The 22,183-nt window shown below is 35.3% G+C and overlaps 1 protein-coding gene across 4 annotated transcripts in view; it reads left to right on the top strand.

The window, feature by feature from the left end:
* Positions 1-22,183, top strand: part of LOC123557056 (tyrosine-protein kinase Tec-like) — a 71,926-nt gene continuing 49,743 nt past the window's right edge. For 3 of the 4 annotated variants that reach the window (XM_053543372.1, XM_053543370.1, XM_045348257.2), the window contains exons 1-5: positions 2-135; positions 11,910-12,169; positions 12,802-12,900; positions 13,266-13,365; positions 14,953-15,084. In XM_053543372.1, coding sequence (XP_053399347.1) covers positions 12,023-12,169; positions 12,802-12,900; positions 13,266-13,365; positions 14,953-15,084 — 478 coding nt within the window. In that variant the 5' untranslated portion in view covers positions 2-135; positions 11,910-12,022. Of the gene's footprint in view, positions 136-11,909; positions 12,170-12,801; positions 12,901-13,265; positions 13,366-14,952; positions 15,085-22,183 lie in introns of all 4 variants that reach the window. The other variant, XM_053543371.1, reaches the window with a different exon arrangement.

The following is a 22,183-nucleotide window of genomic DNA, read 5'->3' as shown; positions in this document are numbered from 1 at the left end:
TGTACGGGCCTCAGAGATCATAAATTGTCTCCCCTGATCGGGGTTATCTAAACGTCCGAAATATCAAGCGTTTTTATGATCGTTACCAAAATACTTCCTGCTTTGTGAAAAAAGGCCTAGAAATAATTGTTTCTGGTAAGTTTTACATAATTTCACAGATATTTGATAATATTTTCTTGTTTCTTCTGATGAAAGCTTATTTCTGCGAAGACAACTGGTCGTTTAATCGTTGTTTAATTTGTAACTGAAATCTGGCTTCATTTTGTTAGCAGAAAAAGACTTCCTGTTTGTAAGCAAGATTTTCCGTTGTATCTTAACTATAACCACAGGAGTCAGAAATTCAATCAATTAGACTCCAGAAGTCTATCTTTAAAAGAAATGTATATGCTATTTATAAAGATAAGTAGTCCAAATAATTGTACTTGAGAGTTGAATATCGTTATATTATTTTGACTTGTCGATATCCGCCTCCGAGTACAAACCAGAAAAGGTAAAGAATGTGGTAGCACTGTCCTCTTCTTTGCGTAAGTAACACCCAATGGAATCCGTTGGGCGGGAATTATGTTATAATAATGCAACAGATAAAAAAAGAAATACATACATAGAAAGCCTGTAATTTTTCCTTTTCAATGATGTATATATTACCGAGATTTCTTGAGAAAAATTCAAACTATGGCAGTTAAAAAATTGCCAAGGTTTAACACGAGTGTACTACATATTGGAAAATGGCCGATCACCGGTAAACACATTACTACACGAAGCGTTTTCATTGGTCACGCCTCCGACCACCATTACATGAAGTCGATTGAAACGTTAGAGGTTTAAATTTTTTACAACAGAAATTCTTGATAAATATGTCCTGTTCTTATGTTTTTTATTTACTATTTATGATTTAAAACAACAGGTAAGCAGTTAGGGCTAAAGAAAAATCGTGACTACTGATAAATCGTAATTTCAATTGACCACAGTTTCCACCACAGTTTTGATTGTTTCTGGTTGAGACCTCTAGGTAGACAACGTAAAATATCAAAATGTAAAATCGGTCTGCCCGAGGTCTCATTATTTAGACTATAAAGATAAGGAACCAAGTGTCAAAAACCCAGGGTCACCTGAAAATATGATCAGAATACAGGTTGCTCCCAGTCTAGTCCAAATGATATGAATTACGAATTACTTTGGGAAAGTTTTCTGGTACATGTACATTTAGTATAAATTTGTAATGATTACATCTCTGATAATGATAACTTGCGGCGTTGACATTTTATGAATGTATATTTTGTGTTTTGTTTCTGCAATCTTGTGTCATCGGCAGTCGGCTGTTTATTGAAACCGGTGTCAGGGTAGATTATCTCCTCGCACATGTCACATATCATATTTTCGAAGATTTAACTTAAGTCTCTTATTAAATTCAATTCAACCAAAGAAGTATAAGATACACAAAATGGCGAGATGATCTCGCGTAAGCTCGTATCAGCGCGTTATCTTATTGAAGTGTTTGCCGACTTGATCAATTGTGATCAAATCAAAAGACGCTTATTAAAGTATTACACTGGCTTAAATTAGTCTTATAATAATACGGCTGGCACGTAATAAACCGAATCGGGTCCAATTTTCAAACTTCCCCGTGTAGAAAATACTAATAACATTAAAACATTAAAAAAAAACATTATCATTATAAACAAACGATCTGATAGAAAGTTTTCCACGACACAAATTTTTATCCTTCTGCTGTCTGTTTCATACACCAGTAAAACGAGATCTCATTCATTGAAGTTTCTTCATGAATATCAGGGTTCATACGCGTCAGGGAAAAGTCAGGGAAAAATTTTTTTTTTCAAGGTCAGGGAATTGTCAGGGAATTTTACAGAATGTCAGGGAAATTTTGAAATTTGGAAAATGTCAGGAAAATGTCAGGGAATTTTCTGATCTGGTTAGGCAACAATTTGTAACTATGCAAAAAGATGCAGATGACATTGCTCTGGAGGCTGAAAAGAAAAGGAAAATTAAATTACTTTCCAAGTCAAATGCTTTCCGGGCAAAGGCAACAGATATAAAAAGGATCTTACTGAGCTAGATGCCAAGATATCATCACTGCAAGAGAAACTGAACACTTCCTAAATCCTTTGTATTGTTGTCTTGTTCAATGGCAACCTGTGCTTGTAAATATGAAATATTTCAGTGCTTAATAGCTGTTTTGTATAGAATCCTTATCCTATAGATTCATTGCCTTTGTTATAGTACTAGTTAATTCAATCTAACCACATGTATTATAGCTAGTTGTTTAACCTGTACAACTCTGTTAACATTTTGTGAACATTTAGTGGTTTTTATGCTGTTGTGCTGGATATGGGGCTGATCAGCTTGCTTGTATATAATAGTATGCAATACTGTCACTTAATTATGCAGGGCTTATTTTATGTGCGATATATAAAATTGAACATAATATTATCTACAATACCTTAAAGACATGCTTTTGCTACCAAGGTGTTTTGCATGGTATATATCCTATAGATGTTACTCTTTTTAATTGGTAATCAGAATGACAATTCCATTTTAATGTAATTTAGTAAAGCTATGTTCAGAAAAACAGTTGGATTTGGCTAATATATTCAGGTTTCCAAAAGTAATTGCTTTATTGTCTGTTGGTCATAACATAAAAACATTTGTTTGTTTGAAACAGTGTATTTGATTACTTTTTATACCCCCACCAAACATGTTTGAGGGGGGTATGTAGGAGTCAGTTTTGTCGCGTCCCGTCCCGTCGCGTCCCGAAATCTATTATCTCAGTTATTACCAAATGGATTTGATTTGAACTTAAAATACATGTTCCACCTTATCACCCACATCATGTGACACAAGGTGCATAACTCTTGACACCAAGTTTTCATGAATTATGTCCCCTTTTACTTAGAATTTAAGGTTAATTTTGTTGTATTTTCACTATATCTCAGTTATTACTAAATGGATTTGATTCAAACTTAAAATAGATGTTCCACCTCATCACCCACATCATGTGACATAAGGTGCATAACTCTGACACCATTTTTTTATGAATTATGCCCCTTTTTACTTAGAATTTAAGGTTGATTTTGATGTATTTTCACTTTATCTCAGTTAGTACTGAATGGATTTAATTCAAACTTAAAATAGATGTTCCACCTCATCACCCACATCATGTGCCCACATCATGTGACACAAGGTGCATAACTCTGACACCAAGTTTTCATGAATTATGTCCCCTTTTACTTAGAATTTAAGGTTAATTTTGTTGTATTTTCACTATATCTCAGTTATTACTAAATGGATTTGATTCAAACTTAAAATAGTTGTTCCACCTCATCACCCAGATGATGTGACATAAGGTGCTTAACTCTGACATAAATTTTTTATGAATTATGTCCCCTTTTACTTTAAATTTAAGGTTGATTTTGATGTATTTTCACTATATCTCAATTATTACAAAATGGATTTGATTCAAACTTAAAATAGATGTTCCACCTCATCACCCACATCATGTGACACAAGGTGCATAACTCTGACATAAATTTTTTATGAATTATGCCCCTTTTTACTTAGAATTTAAGGTTAATTTTGATGTATTTTCTCTATATCTCAATTACTACTGAATGGATTTGATTCAGACTTAAAATAGATATTCCACCTCATCACCCACATCATGTGACACAAGGTGCATAACTCTGACACTATTTTTCTTGAATTGTGTCCCCTTTTACCTAGAATTTAAGGTTAATTTTGATGTATTTCCACTATATCTCATTCTGATTGGCTTAGAGCCAAAGGGAAGTAACCTTTTTTTTAACCTTTGTACTGAGTTTCTTACCCTTAAATTCCAGGAATTAGTCTATTTTTAGAAATCCTATTTTTAGATTTTCAATATTTTAGGTATTTTTCTAACTTTTTTATTATAAGTCCTATGTAAAAAGTAAAAACTTTTTTCCGTGGTAACATGGGTCGGTAAGACACTTTTTTGTATTCACTTTTAGTGTATCTCTAATATTAGAGATTTAATATATTTACTAGTATTACTATACTAGTATTATACTAGTATTACTTATATGTGGAAGCCCAGGATGAAGTACTCCAAAGTATTTTTAAGATTCCTTATGGTTGCCATTCTTCTGTGACAAGACCGTATGGTGGGGGTATGAGTCACTTCTGTGACAGTTCTAGTTAATGCATGATAATTCATGTCATTTTGCTTGCCAATGTGTTTTGTATAATCACCAGCTCCATATCCAGTTGATTTGGAGTAAACAAACAAAATATTAAACAATGTAAATGTTTGTCAAAAAAGGAGGTAAGGGTTGGCTGTAGGGGTGGTGGAGGCCAACATTCTATTTTTCATTTAAAATTGAACCACTAAATGTGCACATTTTAAGATGACAAAAGTCATACTAGGTGACTTGGTTTGTATCGTACCGAACCAAAAAGTCAGGGAAAAATGCTTTCATGTCAGGGAAAAGTCAGGGAAATGTCAGGGAATTTTGTCTGAAAGAATGTGTATGAACCATGAATATTAATGTTTAATTTATTAAAGCAAGTAAGTCTGACTCTGACCAGATTTTTTAGATTTTTTAATGTCTTCGTTTTCCTAACAGTAAAATGCAGATATGGGTAAGGCTTAGAGGGATGACAACTGTGAAATATCAGATGATAAAATAAGTCAAGATATTGTGATAAGCCAAATGAGTAAGGCTACTCCCAATCTAACTAGCGTGCTTATGAAATAACACCAAAATAGCCCTATTGCATTTGACAGTTTTTGAACTTGATACACTTTAAGAGGTTAATCAGACACATACAGTTTTTCAGAGATTTTCTTCCAAAGCCAATTTGATGTTGCTCCATGCACTGTTTTATAATTATTAGTATCCTCAAGACATCAAAAATGGTGAGTTATATGTTTTGGCGCACCATTTTTGACTGCATGCTATTAGTGTCAGATTTACTGAACATTCACATCTGCAATTTTCACCATTTGTTCAAAGGGATGTTTTCTACTAGTATATCATGAAAGGTTAATAGACAAAACTAGTGTGTACAAGTAATGAAAACCTAAGAAATAATTTTCAAATTGCAATTTTCCTTTTTACTTTTCCTGAGCCAGTTTGTATTTATTCTGAAACTTTTCAAAACCTGACTGAAACAAACAGATCTCAGCAGAGGCAGACATGTGCATATGTAAGCTTTTATGTCATATATACGTATAAAATTTAGGCCTAAAAAAATCTTTGTTTCCAGTAACATGCTCAAAAAAATTAGGGTAGGTAGGTCGGAATTTTTTTTTTTTTTATTAGATGAGACTTTTCAGAAATTATTTTTTGACAAAAAATGAATACAAATAAGGGGGTTGTGCCTTTAGAGCATCAGTAAGTTGATTTCTAACATCACTGACCATGTTTAAAGCATAAAAAGTGCAGTTTTGCAACTTTTTGTTAAACAAAATTTTTTTTTTATGCCTTAGTGACATTTTATAATAACATTGGGAAAATTTAATTGAAGATATTGCATCTCCTTATAACCAAATTAAAAATAGGTTTGTGTGACTGAGTGTACTAGTTATTAGATTTTATCTCCAGTTTTGAAATAAATAATATTCTGAAATCTCAAAATTATTTATGCAGTTGTGTTCCTGACAAATTATAAGTTACTGTAATATAAAACACTAAAAGATTTCTCAGGTAAGTTCTTAATTTATCTGCTGAGATAAATTTCAACGTAATACTATGATTTATAATTTTAGTTTGACAACATGTTCACTTATATTTTTAGCTCACCTGTCACATAGTGACAAGGTGAGCTTTTGTGATCACCCTTCGTCTGTCGTCCGTCGTCTGTGCATCCGTGCGTGCGTCAACAATTTCTTGTCTGCACGGTAGTGGTTTCATTTATAAATTTATTTTAACCAAACTTGCACACAACTTGTATCACCATAAGATCTCGATTCCTTACTTGAACCGGCCAGATCCCATTATGGGTGTCAGAGTTATGGCCCGTGAAAGGGCCAGAATTAGCTATTTTGACCTTGTCTGCAGAATAGCAACTTTATTTATGATTTGATTTTTACCGAACTTGCACACAACTTGTATCACCATAAGATCTTGGTTCCTTTCTTGAACCAGCCAGATTCCATTATGGGTTCCAGAGTTATGGTCCCTGAAAGGGCCAGAATTAGCTATTTTGACCTTGTCTGCACAATAGCAGCTTCATTTATGATTTTGTTAGCTCGACTATTCATAGAATAGTAGAGCTATTGGACTCACCCATGCGTCGGCGTCCTGATTTGGTTCAGGTTTTGTATGTAAGCTGGTATCTCAGTAACCACTTGTGGGAATGGATTGAAACTTCACACACTTATTCACTGTGATAAACTGACCTACACTGCACAGGTTTCATAACTCTATTTTGCTTTTTTACAGAATTATGCCCCTTTTTCGACTTAGAAATTCTTGGTTAAGGTTTTGTATGTAAGCTGGTATCTCAGTAACCACTAGCAGGAACGGATTGAAACTTCACACACTTATTCACTGTGATAAACTGACCTACATTGCACAGGTTCCTTAACTCTATTTTGCTTTTTTACAAAATTATGTCCCTTTTTCGACTTAGAAATTCTTGGTTAAGGTTTTGTATGTAAGCTGGTATCTGAGTAACGACTTGTGGGAATGGATTGAAACTTCACACACTTACTCACTGTGATAAACTGACCTACATTGTACAGGTTCCATAACTCTGTTTTGCTTTTTTACAAAATTATGCCCCCTTTTCGACTTAGAAATTCTTGGTTAAGGTTTTGTATGTAAGCTGTTGTCTCAGTACACACTAATGGGAATGGATTGAAACTTCACACACTTGTTCACCGTCATGATCTGACATGCACTGTATAGGTCCCATGACTCTACTTTGCAATTTTTTCAGAATTATGCCCCTTTTTCGACTTAGAAGTTTTTGGTTAAGTTTTTGTATGTAAGCTGGTGTTTCATTATCCACTTATGGGAAAGGATTGAAACTTCACGCACTTGTTCACTTTATGAGCTGATAAGCATGTGAAGGTTCCATAACCCTTTTTCCCATTTTTACATAATTATGCCCCTTTTTCGACTTTTGTATTCATTCAATTGACAAGGCTGTTGAATAGTCGAGCGTTGCTGTCCTCCGACAGCTCTTGTTTTAACCAAACTTGCGCACAACTTGTATAACCATAAGATCTCGGTTCCTTTCTTGAACTGGCCAGATTCCGTTATTGGTTCCAGAGTGATGGCCCCTGAAAGGGCCAGAATTAGCTATTTTGACCTTGTCTGCACAATAGCAGCTTCATTTATGATTTGAATTTAATCAAACTTGCACAAAACTTGTGTCACCATAAGATCTCGGTTCCTTTCTTGAACCGGCCAGATCCCTTAATGGGTACCAGAGTTATGGCCCCTGAAAGGGCCAAAATTAGCTATTTTGACCTTGTCTGCACAATAGCAGCTTCATTTTTGATTTGATTTTAACCAAACTTGCACACAACTTGTATCACCACAAGATATTGATTCCATTCTTGAACTGGCCAGATCCCATCTTTGGTTCTGTAGTTATGGCCCCTGATAGGGGGGTGGGGCCTGTTTTCCCTATATGGCTTTATAGAAAACTTTGAAAATCTTCTTCTCAAAAGATACTGGTCCGTTTTCAAAATAATTTTACACAAATGTGCCTTGGATGACCTACCGAATTCCTTGAGATAATTTTGATTCTTCGAAAAACATGGTGGCCCGCAGGAGACACTCATTATCTCTATATGGCCATATAGAAAAATTTAAAATTAAATCTTCTTGTATGAAACTTCTGGCCTTATTTGAGAATAATTTTATTTAAAGTTACTTTAAGAAAATTTTAACTATATTTTCTCATAATTCTTTTGATTGATCTTTATTATGAATTTTTTACCTTAAAAACTTGTCCTTAAGTGCAATGATAACAGGTGAGCGATATAGGGCCATCATGGCCCTCTTGTTATTAAATTTTTCCTAATTCACCAATACCTTTATGTACAAATGTTGGGATTATAAAAGTAACATGAACTCAGAATCACTCTTTTGAAAGAACTAGAAAATTTCCCTCAGATTTCAATGTATTTTTGTTTAATTAAGGGCGCACCATTTCATATACCCCTGTATTAAAATACTGTAAAGGTGGGTCCATGTATTCAAGCAAGAAATATTATAATACAAGTTTTCATACAATTTGTTTCTTATTTTTAGCTCGCCTGAGCTAAAGGCTCGTGGTGAGCTTTTGTGACCGCTCAATCCGTTGTGTGACGTGTGTCGTCCGCCCGTCAACATTTTCTTCTTGAACACCACTGGGCAGAATTTCACCAAACTTAACAGGAATGATCCTTGGATGGTCCCCTTTCAAAATTGTTCAAAGAATTTAAATCTATGCAGAACTGTGGTTGCCATGGCAACTGAAAGTTAAAACTTTAAAAATCTTCTTGTCCAAAACCGCAAGGCATAGAGCCGTGATATTTGGGATTTTACATCATCTTATGGTCCTCTATGAAGATTGTTCAAATTGTGCCCTTGGGGTGAAAAGAGGCCCCGCCCTGGGGGTCACAAGTTTTACATAGACTTATATTGGAAAAAAATTTAAAAATCTTCTTGTCTAAACCCACAGGACCGAGGCCTTTGATATTTTGTATGTAGCATTGCCTTCTAAATTTAAAATATCTATAACATATTTGTTCATCACGTGTCTGGTTTCACCACCTAAATTCTTCTTCCTTTTCAGTTCCATTTAGTATGTAAAGATACAGTATTTCGTGTTAGTGAAATGCTCATCAGTAGTTCTTCTGTTCTATGAGGGAAAAATAAAAAATCGATTGTTGATTGTGAAATCATGCAGCAATCATTCAATAATGCATGTGGCTTTTGTTATAGTAACATACTGTTTATCAAAATTAAAAATCGTATCATAAATGTTGTCTGTAATGGGCGCACAATACTAATAAGGATAAGACTTTCTTACATTTGTTTCACTTCATAGTAATTTAACAGGTGAAGGTAACGTATCTGATTAATGCTTTGGCAACAATATATATTTGAATGCACAGACCGTGAAAATTATGTGCCATTGATGATGAATTTTGGTAGGTCATGCATGAAGCCAGTTTGAAAATGAAACGAAAAGATTTTAAATACAATGTAAAATAAATTTAGTCAAGATTGTTGAGCGACACAAAATTAGGCAATTTTAACACTCTTACGTGGAATCAGTGTAATAAGGTTCATTTACTTTTATATAAATGCAAAAAGTCTTCTCAAAAATGGTACAAAAAGTCAAATATAGGTACACAATGATGTAAAACAGGAACTAGCTTACAGAAAAAATGAAAATGACACAAAATGATTTCTTTTCTTTTAGCTATTATGTGACAAGCCCGAAAGTGCTGCTGGATTACATATTTGTACTTTTATACCTTTAATGAATTGCAACATTTAAACACTTAAAAAGACTCATTATTATATAGAAAATTGGAATTACTTGCTATATACACCATTTTCTTAATTTATTGGACACAATGTGACCATTCAGACATGAATCCCTGGAACATTGTAGAAAACACACATAAACATTTACAAGTCGCATGTGAAGCAAAATTCATGCTTGCGGTGCATTTTCAGTCGATTTCTACCAACAACAAACCTGTTAAAATGCATTAAATGTGCTTTTTGGAACTTTGGACTCGATGTGACCACACTATTTCAAGAAAAAAATCACTGCTTTGAAAATCTCTGCAGGTTAAATGGAAAGACGGCAACACTCACATAGCAAAATAATACATCGTTGGAACCGGAAAATTGTTAGCTGGAACATGATCGGTAAAATATATTCAAATATGATGAAAAATTGCAGAAAAATACAAAAAAACCTTCAAGTACATGGGGGCAGCCATTAATTTGGACATAATATGATCATAAACAAAAGTCACGTGATCACCCGCCCTGATGTAGTTAAAAACAAAGTCTGTGCGATAATCAAATACAGTTTGTTTTTATCATCGCACAAACTTAACATGAAAATAATTATTTATATGTGATAATCAAACAGAAATATAAACAACTAAAATAATGCATAATGTGTCCGATTATTGAACATTATATAAAATCGAACATAGACACAAATCTACTGCAATAACCGTATATATAGCAATATAGATAAAAACAGTATTGTGCCTTGATACATAAGCCTGTTACTGAAATGATAAGTCTGTCTCATGTTTGATTGGCAGAAGTTTGCAAAAAATTGCCTACTTAAAGTGGAATTATGGGCATTTTTCAAGTAAAAATCCAGCTGAAATAGATGTGTTTGTAAAAAAAGGTGGAGGAAATTATAGCTTTTAACCCAATATACCAAACCCTTCCTGTTACCAGTACAAAAAAATAACTTTCCAAATATGACTTTTCTTATTTTGACTGGGGCAGTCTTTTTGAGAAAAGTCAAACTGCACGCAGGAGTTGCTTCCCTTCAACTTCAGAAATCTCTACTTGTAGGTAAGGGAGATCACTGCGTAGAAGATTGAAGAAAAGAACTATTATTTTATTAGTCCAATTTCTTTATTTATAAAGCACCAACTTCAAATTAATGCTTATGCGGCATCATCTTTAATTTAACACATTAAAATGCACAGCAAACGAAAATTGCTTTTATAGAACATTCACCAAAAACACACTGTGTGCAGTAAGATGCGCATAATGCCACTTTAAAGACACAGACCAAATGATGATTTCTGTAGTCTCTAACTTGAGTAACCATTTTCAAACACAACACTGTAGTTCCTTGTTAATTTCTAATACTACAGTTGAATATAATCATGATATTGTCAATAAACATAATTGAGCCGTGCCATGGGAAAACCAACATAGTGGCTTTGCGACCAGCATGGATCCAGACCAGCCTGCACATCGGCGCAGTCTGGTCAGGATCCATGCTGTTCGCTAAAGGTTTCTCTAATTGCAATAGGCTTTGAAAGCGAACAGCATGGATCCTGACAGACTGCGCGGATGTGCAGGCTGGTCTGGATCCATGCTGGTCGCAAACCCAATATGTTGGTTTTCTCATGGCACGGCTCATTTTAGTTTTGAAAATGTTCCAGTTTTATAACATTTTTCTGTTGTGATATCTCTAAATAATTGCTACAAGTGTAGCACAATATATCACGATATGCTTAAAACATATCCTTGTGGATATTCTGTGATTCTAACACCATTAATTTTCCTTTTGTTTGAGTGTCCTAAAGCTGTAGGAAGTCAAGTGTCTCGTAATCAATTCATTTATGAATAGTGTAGTGAACTTATTTAATTTTTAAAATTGCAACTGGGACTAGGCTGATCACAAACATCAGTCTAAAATTTTATTTATCGGTTAATATGTCATGTGACAGTCAAATATTCTTCCATTTAAACATTCATCTCTTTTGGATGAATTGTCATTTGTGCCAAAGTATCGGGAATAAATCTTGCCAGTGTTTTAATATGTTGTTAATTAAAAGAAAAGTAGTATGGATTTTTTGATAATTTTGGCTCTAGGTCACAAAAATAAGTTGTAACTTTAATCCACCCACATTTAAACAAAATCCACCCATGTGCTTGACCCCTTTGCATAACAATGTAAATTAATGGTTCTTAAAGCCCAACTTACTTCATATGTGTGGGAGCATGTAATCCACAAAAAATATTGTGTTTTTGAAAAATAATGTTATCTATAGATACCACTATTCTGTGGGTGTCCACAATTCTGTGGGTGTTGCTCTACAAAGGTTTTTCTAGAAATATATAAAGGATTCAGGAAAGAAAACAGGTCTTTGATGTCTGATAACTGTTTTTCTGCAATATATTTTTTTCTTACAGAAGGGGAGTGAAGAAATGGCCCATGCACCTACACTGGAGGAGTCCCCATTAGCTCATTTTTAGTGATTTACTCAATTTTCTGAGGGTTGTGATATAGACAAGAACAAGTGAAAATGAGCAGAGATGGAAAGGAAGTGCTGGCGGACTTCATGTTGAAGCGAGCAATGAACAAGGGAACTGTATTCACTGCACAGAGCTACAAGGAAAGGTGGTTTGTGCTAACTGAGGAGAGCCTTACATACTATGGGGGTACATTGGCGGTAAGTTAGTGTAGAAGAAGTGGTGGTATGAGTATAAGTTGCAGTGGCATTTATTGACTTTCTAGGTTATGGGTTAAAACCTTTTCAGAGGCTGTGAACATACCTTTTTATCTCGACTTTCTGAAGAAAGTGTAGAGCTACATGTATTGCACTCGCCTTGGCATAGGTGTCGCCATCGACGTCGCCTTTTGTTTAAAGTTTTTGATAAAGTCAAATATCAGGAGAAACAATCCTCATAACTCTGATTCGAATTTTGACAGAGTTATGCCCCTTTTTAACTTAGAATTTCTTGGTTAAAGTTTTTGTTAAAGTCAGATATCTCTGTTACTATCAAATAAAAAAGTACAAACTGCAGTGTTATTTTTCTTTGGAAAATGATTAAATTTTGCCATGATAAAGTTACTAAACTATCCGTTCAAAGTATGTTTGGTGCTTTCTTTTGATCTGTTAATTTTTTTCTGTTAAAAATTTCAGGATGCTTTAACTTGTATTAATCATGTTATATTTGAAATGTTTTGATTGTTCTCACCAGATGAACCAACAGTACTTATATCTGGAGTAGAAAACGTCCTGTGCTGTGCCAAGTTTCATTAGACTGTATATATACATGTATTATCATGTATATTTTTCAGAAACGAGGGAAGGCAAAGGGTACAATATGCTTAAATAATGTAAAAACAGTTGAGACGGTGGAAGATGGCAAGTTAGATGATAAGATCAATGTGTTTCAGGTAATGTGACTAAAGTTTAAAAAGTTATTTTGCATCTTCAAATGTTTGGAGATATGTTGATTTTGTTTTGTCTGTCTTTGTCTGTCTGTCTTTACCAGTGATCTTCAAACTTGATAGGCACTTTGCTTCGGGCGTATTTTGCTGGACACAGTGGTGGCATTGTTTAATTAATTTAAAGTTCATCCAGGTTACTTCTCCTGTGTTGCTGTAGGGATTTGAATGAATGTTCACAGGAATTTTCAGAACCATTCTAGCTGCACATATTAAAATATGATGATTTGAGCCATTCAGAATGATTTAGATAGGCAATTTTAATGGTCTAAAATCTGACCTTACTGAGAATATTATATTTCTAACTTTCATAGATAATGCACAGAACAGAAAAGGGTGAAGGTTACTACACATTGTATGTAGTTGCTCAAAGACCAGAACAACAGAAAAATTGGGTGGATACCTTAAAACAGAGTAAGTCCACAACTTTTGCATTATGTTGTTATTTTTATGACACTTTCACAATACCATAAAAAACCAAGGCTAGGAAATAGATCAGAGATCTGTTATTTTAGCCCGCAGTCTGTAGCCTCGGACATTATGACAAACTTTCGGTTCTGTAATAGGACCATTACAAAAACACACATTTATGTAATATCGGTCACTGGTCAGATATTACTTTTTGTAGTAAAAATTTGAAATTTGGAAGATATTATGCAGACTATTTATTCAAGAACATGATTGTAGTTTGAAGTTTTCTTTTCTTTTGGGCTTAACGCCATTTTTCAACAGTACTTCAGTTACGGCGGGCAGTTAACCTAACCAGTGTTCCTTGATTCTGTACCAGTACAAATCTGTTCTTCTTTTTATGCCCCCCTTTGAAGAAGGAGGGGTATATTGTTTTGCAGATGTCAGTCGGTCGGTAGGTCTTGTCAGTACGTAGACCAATCCATTTCCGGATGATAACTCAAGAACCCTTGGGCCTAGGATCATGAAAGTTGATAGGGGTGTTGGTCATAAATAGCAGATGACCCCTATTGCTTTTGAGATCAGTAGATCAAAGGTCAAGGTCACAGTGACCCGGAACAGATAAATGGTTTCCAGATGATAACTCAAGAACGCTTGGGCCTGGGATCATGAAAGTTGATAGGGATGTTAGTCATGAGCAGCAGATGACCCCTATTGATTTTGAGATCAGTAGGTCAAAGGTCAAGGTCACAGTGACCCGGAACAGTTAAACGGTTTCCGGATGATAACTCAAGAATGCTTGGGCTTAGGATCATGAAAGTTGATAGGGAAGTTAGATGTGAGCAGCAGATGACCCCTATTGATTTTGAGGTCAGTAGGTAAAAGGTCAAGGTCCCAATGACCCGGAACAGCTAAATGATTTCCGGATGATAACTCAAGAACACTTGGCCTAGGATCACGAAAGATGATAGAGAGGTTTATCATGACCAGCAGATGACCCCTATAGATTTTGAGGTCAGTAGTTCAAAGGTCAAGGTGACAGTGACCCGGAACAGTTAAACCGTTTCTTGACGATAACTTGAGAATGCTTTGGCCTAGGATCGTGAAAGTTGATAGGGAAGTTGATCATGATCAGCAGGTGACCCCTATTGATTTTGAGGTCAGTAGGTCAAAGTTCAAGGTCACATTGACCCGGAACAGTTAAACGGTTTCCATACAATAACTCGAGAACACATGGGATCATGAAAATTGATAAGGAGGTTGGTCATGACCAGCAGATGACCACTATTGATATTGAGACCAGAGGTTAAGGTCACCGTGATCCAGAACAGTTAAACCATTTCCAGACAATAACTTGAGAGTACTTGGGCCTAGGATCATGAAAGTTGACAGGAAGGTTAATCATGCCCAGTTGATAACCCCTATTGATTTTGAGGCCAATAGGTCAAAGGTCAAGGTCACATTGACCCAGAACAATAGAACTTTTGTGTACAGTGACCAAATAATTTCTGTGTTAACAGTTAAAATAAATACCAGGAGGTGGGTTTACATGATTTTCCAAAAATCCTTATTAAGTTGATCATTTTGTTTCAGCTATAAGGGATAAGGGTGTCACATTCCTGCCAAAGTACCATACTGGGGTCTGGACAAAGAATCTAGGACACTACAACTGTTGTGACCAGATTGATCGAAACGCTCCCGGTTGTCAGGTTATACCAGATGATGGTACGCCTTTTTATTTCAAATTGTTTGTTAAAATGGTAAATTTTACATTGAAAGGGCCATTTTTAGTTAAAAATTAACTTACAACAGACAGTTGAGACAGTGAATAAGGATGATATAATGAGTAAGAATGATATAAAATTTTCTTATTTCTTCATACGAAACATCTAAATAACAAAAAACATGATCTTCAGTGTTTTATATTATGGCATTGTTAAATAGGCAGTTATTAAAGAACAAAAGACTTCTATATAGTTGGTAAGAAGATAGTACAGCCAGATTGTGTGAAGAAAGAAGACAGTTTTGGATATATCAGGTTGTTGATTTTGAATCACCTGTCCCTGACTTCCAGTTTGAAACCCTGTTTGGAATGAGGTTTTACCCAGGTGCCCACTCATGCCTGCAGTAATGTCCAGTGGGGTTCTTCCTGTTTCATTAAAACTGGAAATTCATTATACCTTTTTAGCTCACCTGTCACAAAGTGACAAGGTGAGCTTTTGTGATCGCGCGGTGTCCGTCGTCTGTCGTCCGTCCGTGCGTGCGTGCGTGCCGTGCGTCCGTAAACTTTTGCTTGTGACCACTCTAGAGGTCACATTTTTCATGGGATCTTTATGAAAGTTGGTCAGAATGTTCATCTTGATGATATCTAGGTCAAGTTCGAAACTGGGTCACGTGCCTTCAAAAACTAGGTCAGTAGATCTAAAAATAGAAAAACCTTGTGACCTCTCTAGAGGCCATATATTTCACAAGATCTTCATGAAAATTGGTCAAAACGTTCATCTTGATGATATCTAGGTCAAGTTCGAAACTGGGTCACGTGCCGTCAAAAACTAGGTCAGTAGTTCTAAAAATAGAAAAACCTTGTGACCTCTCTAGAGGCCATATATTTCACAAGATCTTCATGAAAATTGGTCAGAACGTTCATCTTGATGATATCTAGGTCAAGTTCGAAACTGGGTCATGTGCCTTCAAAAACTAGGTCAGTAGGTCAAATAATAGAAAAACCTTGTGACCTCTCTAAAGGCCACATTTTTCATGGGATCTGTATGAAAGTTGGTCTGAATGCTCATCTTGAAGATATCTAGGTCAAGTTCGAAACTGGGTCATGTACAGTCAAAAACTAGGTCAGTAGGTCTAAAACTAGAAAAACCTTGTGACCTCTCTAGAGGCCATATATTTCAAGAGATCTTCATGAAAATTGGTCAGAATGTTCACCTTGATGATATCTAGGTCAAGTTCGAAAATGGGTCACGTGCCATCAAAAACTAGGTCAGTAGATCAAATAATAGAAAAACCTTGTGACCTCTCTAGAGGCCATATTTTTCATGGGATCTGTATGACAGTTGGTCTGAATGTTCATCTTGATGATATCTAGGTCAAGTTCGAAACTGGGTCATGTGCCTTCAAAAACTAGGTCAGTAGGTCAAATAATAGAAAAACCTTGTGACCTCTCTAAAGGCCACATTTTTCATGGGATCTGTGTGAAAGTTGGTCTGAATGTTCATCTTGATGATATCTAGGTCAGGTTCGAAACAGGGTCATGTGCGGTCAAAAACTAGGTCAGTAGGTCTAAAACTAGAAAAACCTTGTGACCTCTCTAGAGGCCATACTTATAAATGGATCTCCATAAAAATTGGTCAGAATGTTCACCTTGATGATATCTAGGTCAAGTTTGAAACTGGGTCACGTGCCTTAAAAAACTAGGTAAGAAGGTCAAATAATAAAAAAACCTTGTGACCTCTCTAGAGGCCATACCTTTCATGGGATCTGTATGAAAGTTGGTCTGAATGTTCATATTGATGATATCTAGGTCAGGTTTGAAACTGGGTCAACTGCGGTCAAAAACTAGGTCAGTAGGTCTAAAATTATTAAAATCTTTTGACCTCTCTAGAGGCCATATTTTTCAATGGATCTTCATGAAAATTGATCTGAATGTTCACCTTGATGATATCTAGGTCAGTTTCGAAACTGGGTCACGTGTGGTCAAAAACTAGGCCAGTAGGTATAAAAATAGAAAAACCTTGTTACCTCTCTAGTTTAAATTTTGCCAGTTTATTTAAAAAGAAAAGCTAACAAAATACAAGTACATATAAAAGGCTTAGTTCTGTGTGCTAGACATAAGCAGTAGAAAAGTGAACTTTTTAGCACACAATTTTTTTAAAGAACATATCCTCCGTAACCAGCAAGTCAGATTAAACAAAGCTTCACAGGGGTGCCATGGCAACCAAAAGAATAAACTATGAAACATTTCTTCTTAGATACCACTGTCTCAAATTTAAAATAATTCACAGGAAAGTTCCTTTAGTGACTTTCTACCAAATTTCTTCAAGTCAGTTTGTGTGATTAAAGAATCTGGCCACCACCACACATTACCAGTATTGTCACATTGACCTGGATCAATGACCTCAACACCTGATATTATTCTGCTGCTGTACCTGGTTATAACACATCTAATGTACGGCCACGGGCATGGGTAGGTCTATTCACATGTTGATGCATACCACATGACTGAAGTACACTGGTAAATCTGACAGCATCAGATTCTCTATCTGATAGAATATCAAAATAGAAATTCATCACAGTGTCCCACAATGATGACATCTTTATCAACTGTAGCATATCTGCCTAAGAAAGCAGGCCATTCTTCCTATAGAAACATACTAGTTTGTAAACCATTTTGTTTTGTTGTTGGTGATATATATATATATCACTGTCACTTGTGCAGAAAATCCGTTGATACTCAAATTACAATTCATGTATTCAAATTTCTTAAAATCTTTGTCACAACTAGATGCAATAACAGGAAGAGTAAATGCAGATTTATGTATGAGAGCCACAGCTCCTCCAGGGCTGCTGCTGCATCGTACAATATTTTAATCAAATAACCATTCGGTACAGTTTGAAATGTTTGTAAAAATTTCATTTCGTGGTTTAACTTAAATTGTGATTGCTTCAGACAATCAGACAGTACTTGTAAATTATTCAGATGGACTCCATTGACATCCCATATATATATACCCCCTCTTGTACTTCTGTATTTTATAATATCTAACTGTTTTATTGTAAATAAATGCAAGTTGGCAAGCATAGCATGCCGAAAAAACAACAAAGAATGGACATTCAAATTGAATTGAAAAATGCAAACTTTGCCAAAATGTGATTACATCCCAATTGATACACCCTTGTATTTACTGTGATGCTAGCACATCTTGAATATAAATATGGAGTAGGAGAAATCTTTACAGTTAGAAAAGCTACGTGCAATAATTGTGTTTCCAATGTCATATTATATTTTCTTTCGTTCTGCATCAATATTTCACTAAAATGTTAACAACTAAATAGGAATGCAATGAACCCAGCCAGAATTCATCATAATATTTCCATTATTAAATATTACATATTGCATTAATTGGACCCCCTCAAACACCCACCACACAAACAAAACAGATAATGTCACTGATGATGTCATCAACATAATTTAGTTCCTTTTTACTTGTTTGTTTATAATACACTTTTGTGCAAAACGGTTGTAACTGGCAAGTACAACCGTTTTGCACAAAAACAAAACAGCACTTGCAGATACAACCTTTTGGCAAAAAAATAAAATAATACATAAATCTTCAGAGTTCAAAGCTAATATTTTACAGGATTATGTAGACATGCAAAATAGGTTGAAAAGTGTAAAAAAGTGATTTTTGTTAAAAATGTCAGTTACAACCATTTTGCGCTAAGCCCATGATATGACTTTATGAAAAGTTTTAAAAAAAAATCTTCTTTGAAATCCCTAGCTCAGTATTAATACAATTCCACACAAATGTTCTTTGAGGTACCAAATTCTTTCTGTCACTCTACTTCATTGATAGACATGGCCACTAGAAGACATGGCTGGGTTTTCCTGTATGTACATACTAAAAGCTTTAACCGTTACCCTGCTAAATTTCTATAATGAACTTGTCTGTCTTTCAATTTGGACAGTACCATTAACTGTTAAAGGGGTGCATACCAAAAAGATTCTGACTGAATGGCGAACAGTGCAGATCATGATCAGACTGCATGGATGTGCAGGCTGATCATGATCTACACTGGTCGCAAAGGCAGAATCAATTGTGTCCAGCATGATAAGAGTTAAAATTCTTCCTGTCGGAAACTAAGGGCCTAATTTAGAAATAATTTCATGCAAATGCTCCTTGGCTGACCAGCTTCCATTGTTGTTCAGATTGTTCCGATTCATTGGAAAAATGGCTAAATGAGCTAAAAATAGAAAAGTCTTCAATTGACCTGTCCCACTAAAATGCTTGTTCAATTTTGAAATAATTCTACTGGACTATTTCTTCAGGGGCCATTCTCAAACATTCCTCACATTCACTTGGTTTGTCAGAAAACATACGCAATTGAAATATAGAAAATTTTAATTAATGTCATCCAATGTCATAGTCTCTTAAACTGTTGGTCCCATCTGTGTTCAAATTATTCTAGTCTATCTGTAAAACTCAGGAAAGTGATCTTGTTATTCGTACATAATTAACACCTTCTGTAATTGTTAAAGAACAGGTGTTAAAAAAGGTATGTATATGTACAATTTTTACTAAAACCGTTTTATCTTTATATTTCCATAATTAAGTTAAAGTTGCTTTTTTCCTACTTGTTATTATTCAAAGCCTAACGTTAGATAGTTTCCAATTATTACCATATTATATTAACACATTTCAGTTAGCAAGTATTTGTTCATTATTTTGTTACTATTTTTCCATTAAGTGCAGATTTTATAAGGTTTAAAAGTTAAGAGAAGTCAGCTAAGAAAGGGCTTTCTTTCCTGCTGAGAACAGATAGTTGTGGTTGTGCAAGATCGTGAAGAAATGAAGTAATTGATAAAACAAGTTATTTTGTAAAAAAATTTACATAAATCCAAATTAACATCGAACTTTTTATTGTATTTTGTGACTATCCAGTGTACTGTAAAATCATTTAATTTCATGGACATGAAATTTCATGGTTTATGTCAAAACGGCATTTTGTGGGGATATGGATTCATGGATTTAAACTTTTGAACATAAAATGAATGGGAATTTTACTTGTTCGTTGGGATTAAATTTTGTGGATTAACTCAACCACGAAATTCACAAAAATTAGTCCCCCACGAATATTAATGATTTCACAGCATCTGAATGACATTTTTCGTGTTTTTTTTAACTTATACAACAGCATTAAAATATACTTGAATAAATAAACATTTAATCAAATAATAAAAAAAGGTTTCTTAGTTTTATACAGATTGATCTGTAATCTAGTTGTCGAGACAGCAGTATATGACATTGTTCTTTGTGTTTGATCCTCTTTACATGCAGCTGAAATTGCAATCTTGTTTCGCTGCAGCTTATAATGAAATTTTCTGGAATTATTTCTTTAGAATAAATGAAACCATTATCTTTTGGGTCACTGTTTGCTAAAATTCTAAAGCGATTTTGATGATGTTGCTTTGGGGGCAGTTTTTAGTCCCCTATTGGTCCGCAAGTTTGTGTCTGGTCCATAACTCTGTCATTCATGAAGGGATTTTAATATTACTTGGCACAAATGTTTCCCATGATGAGACAATGTGTCGTGCACAAGACCAGGACCCCTGGCTCGAAGGTCAACGTCACAATTGGAGGTCAAACATCAACAAGGCTTTTTTCCTGTCTGGTCCATAACTGCCATCCATGAAGGGATTTTAATATTACTTGGTACAAGTATACCTCATAATAAGATGATGTGTCGTGCACAACTTTCAGACCCCTAGCTCAAAGGTCAAGGTCACACTTGGCAGTCAAATGTTTACATGGCATAAACAGGGTATGTTTCGTGTCCAGTCCATAACTCTGTCATTCATTAAGGGATTTTAATATTACTTTGCACAAATATTCCCCATGATGAGATGACATGTCATGTGCAAACCCAGAACCCTAGCTTAAAGGTCAATGTCACACTTGGGGAACAAAGGTCAATAAGAATTTTTTTTGTCCGGTCTATAACTTTGTCATGCAAAACAGGATTTAAATATCAGTTGACACAAATATTCCCCTGGATGAGACAACAGGTATGTTGTCTTCCGCAAAACCCGGGCCCATAGCTGAAAGGTCAAGGTCACACTTTGAAGTCAAAGGCCAAAAGGGCTTTTTTCCTGTCCAGTTTGTAACTCAACAATTCTTAAAGGGCTTTTAATATATATCACTTGGCACAAATGTTCACCATCATGAGACATAATGTCATGCGCAAGAACCAGGTCCCTAGGTCTAAAGTCAAGGTCACACTTAGAAGCCAAAGGTCAGATACAAGAATGACTGTCCGGAGAATTCTTCTTCATGCTTTGAGGGATTTTGATGTAACGTGGCACAAATGTTCACCACCATGAGAGGGATTGTCTTGCACAAGAACCAGGTCCCTAGGTCTAAGGTCAAGGTCACACTTAGAGGTCAAAGGTTAAATTCGAGAATGACTTTGTCTGGAGCATTTCTTCTTCATGCATGGAGGGATTTTGATGTAACTTGGCACAAATGTTCTCCACCAAGAGGCACCCTTGTTTTAAGCTCACCTGTCACATAGTGACAAGGTGAGCTTTTGTGATCACGCAGCGTCCGTGCGTCCGTCCGTCCGTGCGTAAACTTTTCCTTGTGACATCTCTAGAGGTCACATTTTTTGTGGGATCTTTATGAAAGTTGGTCAGAATGTTCATCTTGATGATATCTAGGTCAAGTTCGAAACTGGGTCACGTGCCATCAAAAACTAGGTCAGTAGGTCTTAAAATAGAAAATTCTTGTGACCTCTCTAGAGGCCATATATTTCACAAGATCTTCATGAAAATTGGTCAGAATGTTCACCTTGATGATATCTAGGTCAGGTTCGAAACTGGGTCACGTGCCTTCAAAAACTAGGTCAGTAGGTCTAAAAATAGAAAAACCTTGTGACCTCTCTAAAGGCCATATATTTCACAAGATCTTCATGAAAATTGGTCAGAACGCTCAACTTGATGATATCTAGGTCAAGTTCGAAACTGGGTCACGTGCCATCAAAAACTAGGTCAGTAGGTCAAATAATAGAAAAACCTTGTGACCTCTCTAAAGGCTAT

Source organism: Mercenaria mercenaria, chromosome 5, assembly GCF_021730395.1.
Source record: "Mercenaria mercenaria strain notata chromosome 5, MADL_Memer_1, whole genome shotgun sequence".
NCBI classification, from domain to species: domain Eukaryota; kingdom Metazoa; phylum Mollusca; class Bivalvia; order Venerida; family Veneridae; genus Mercenaria; species Mercenaria mercenaria.
Note: the sequence above shows the minus strand (reverse complement) of the source record. Positions and strands in the feature narration are given on the sequence as shown.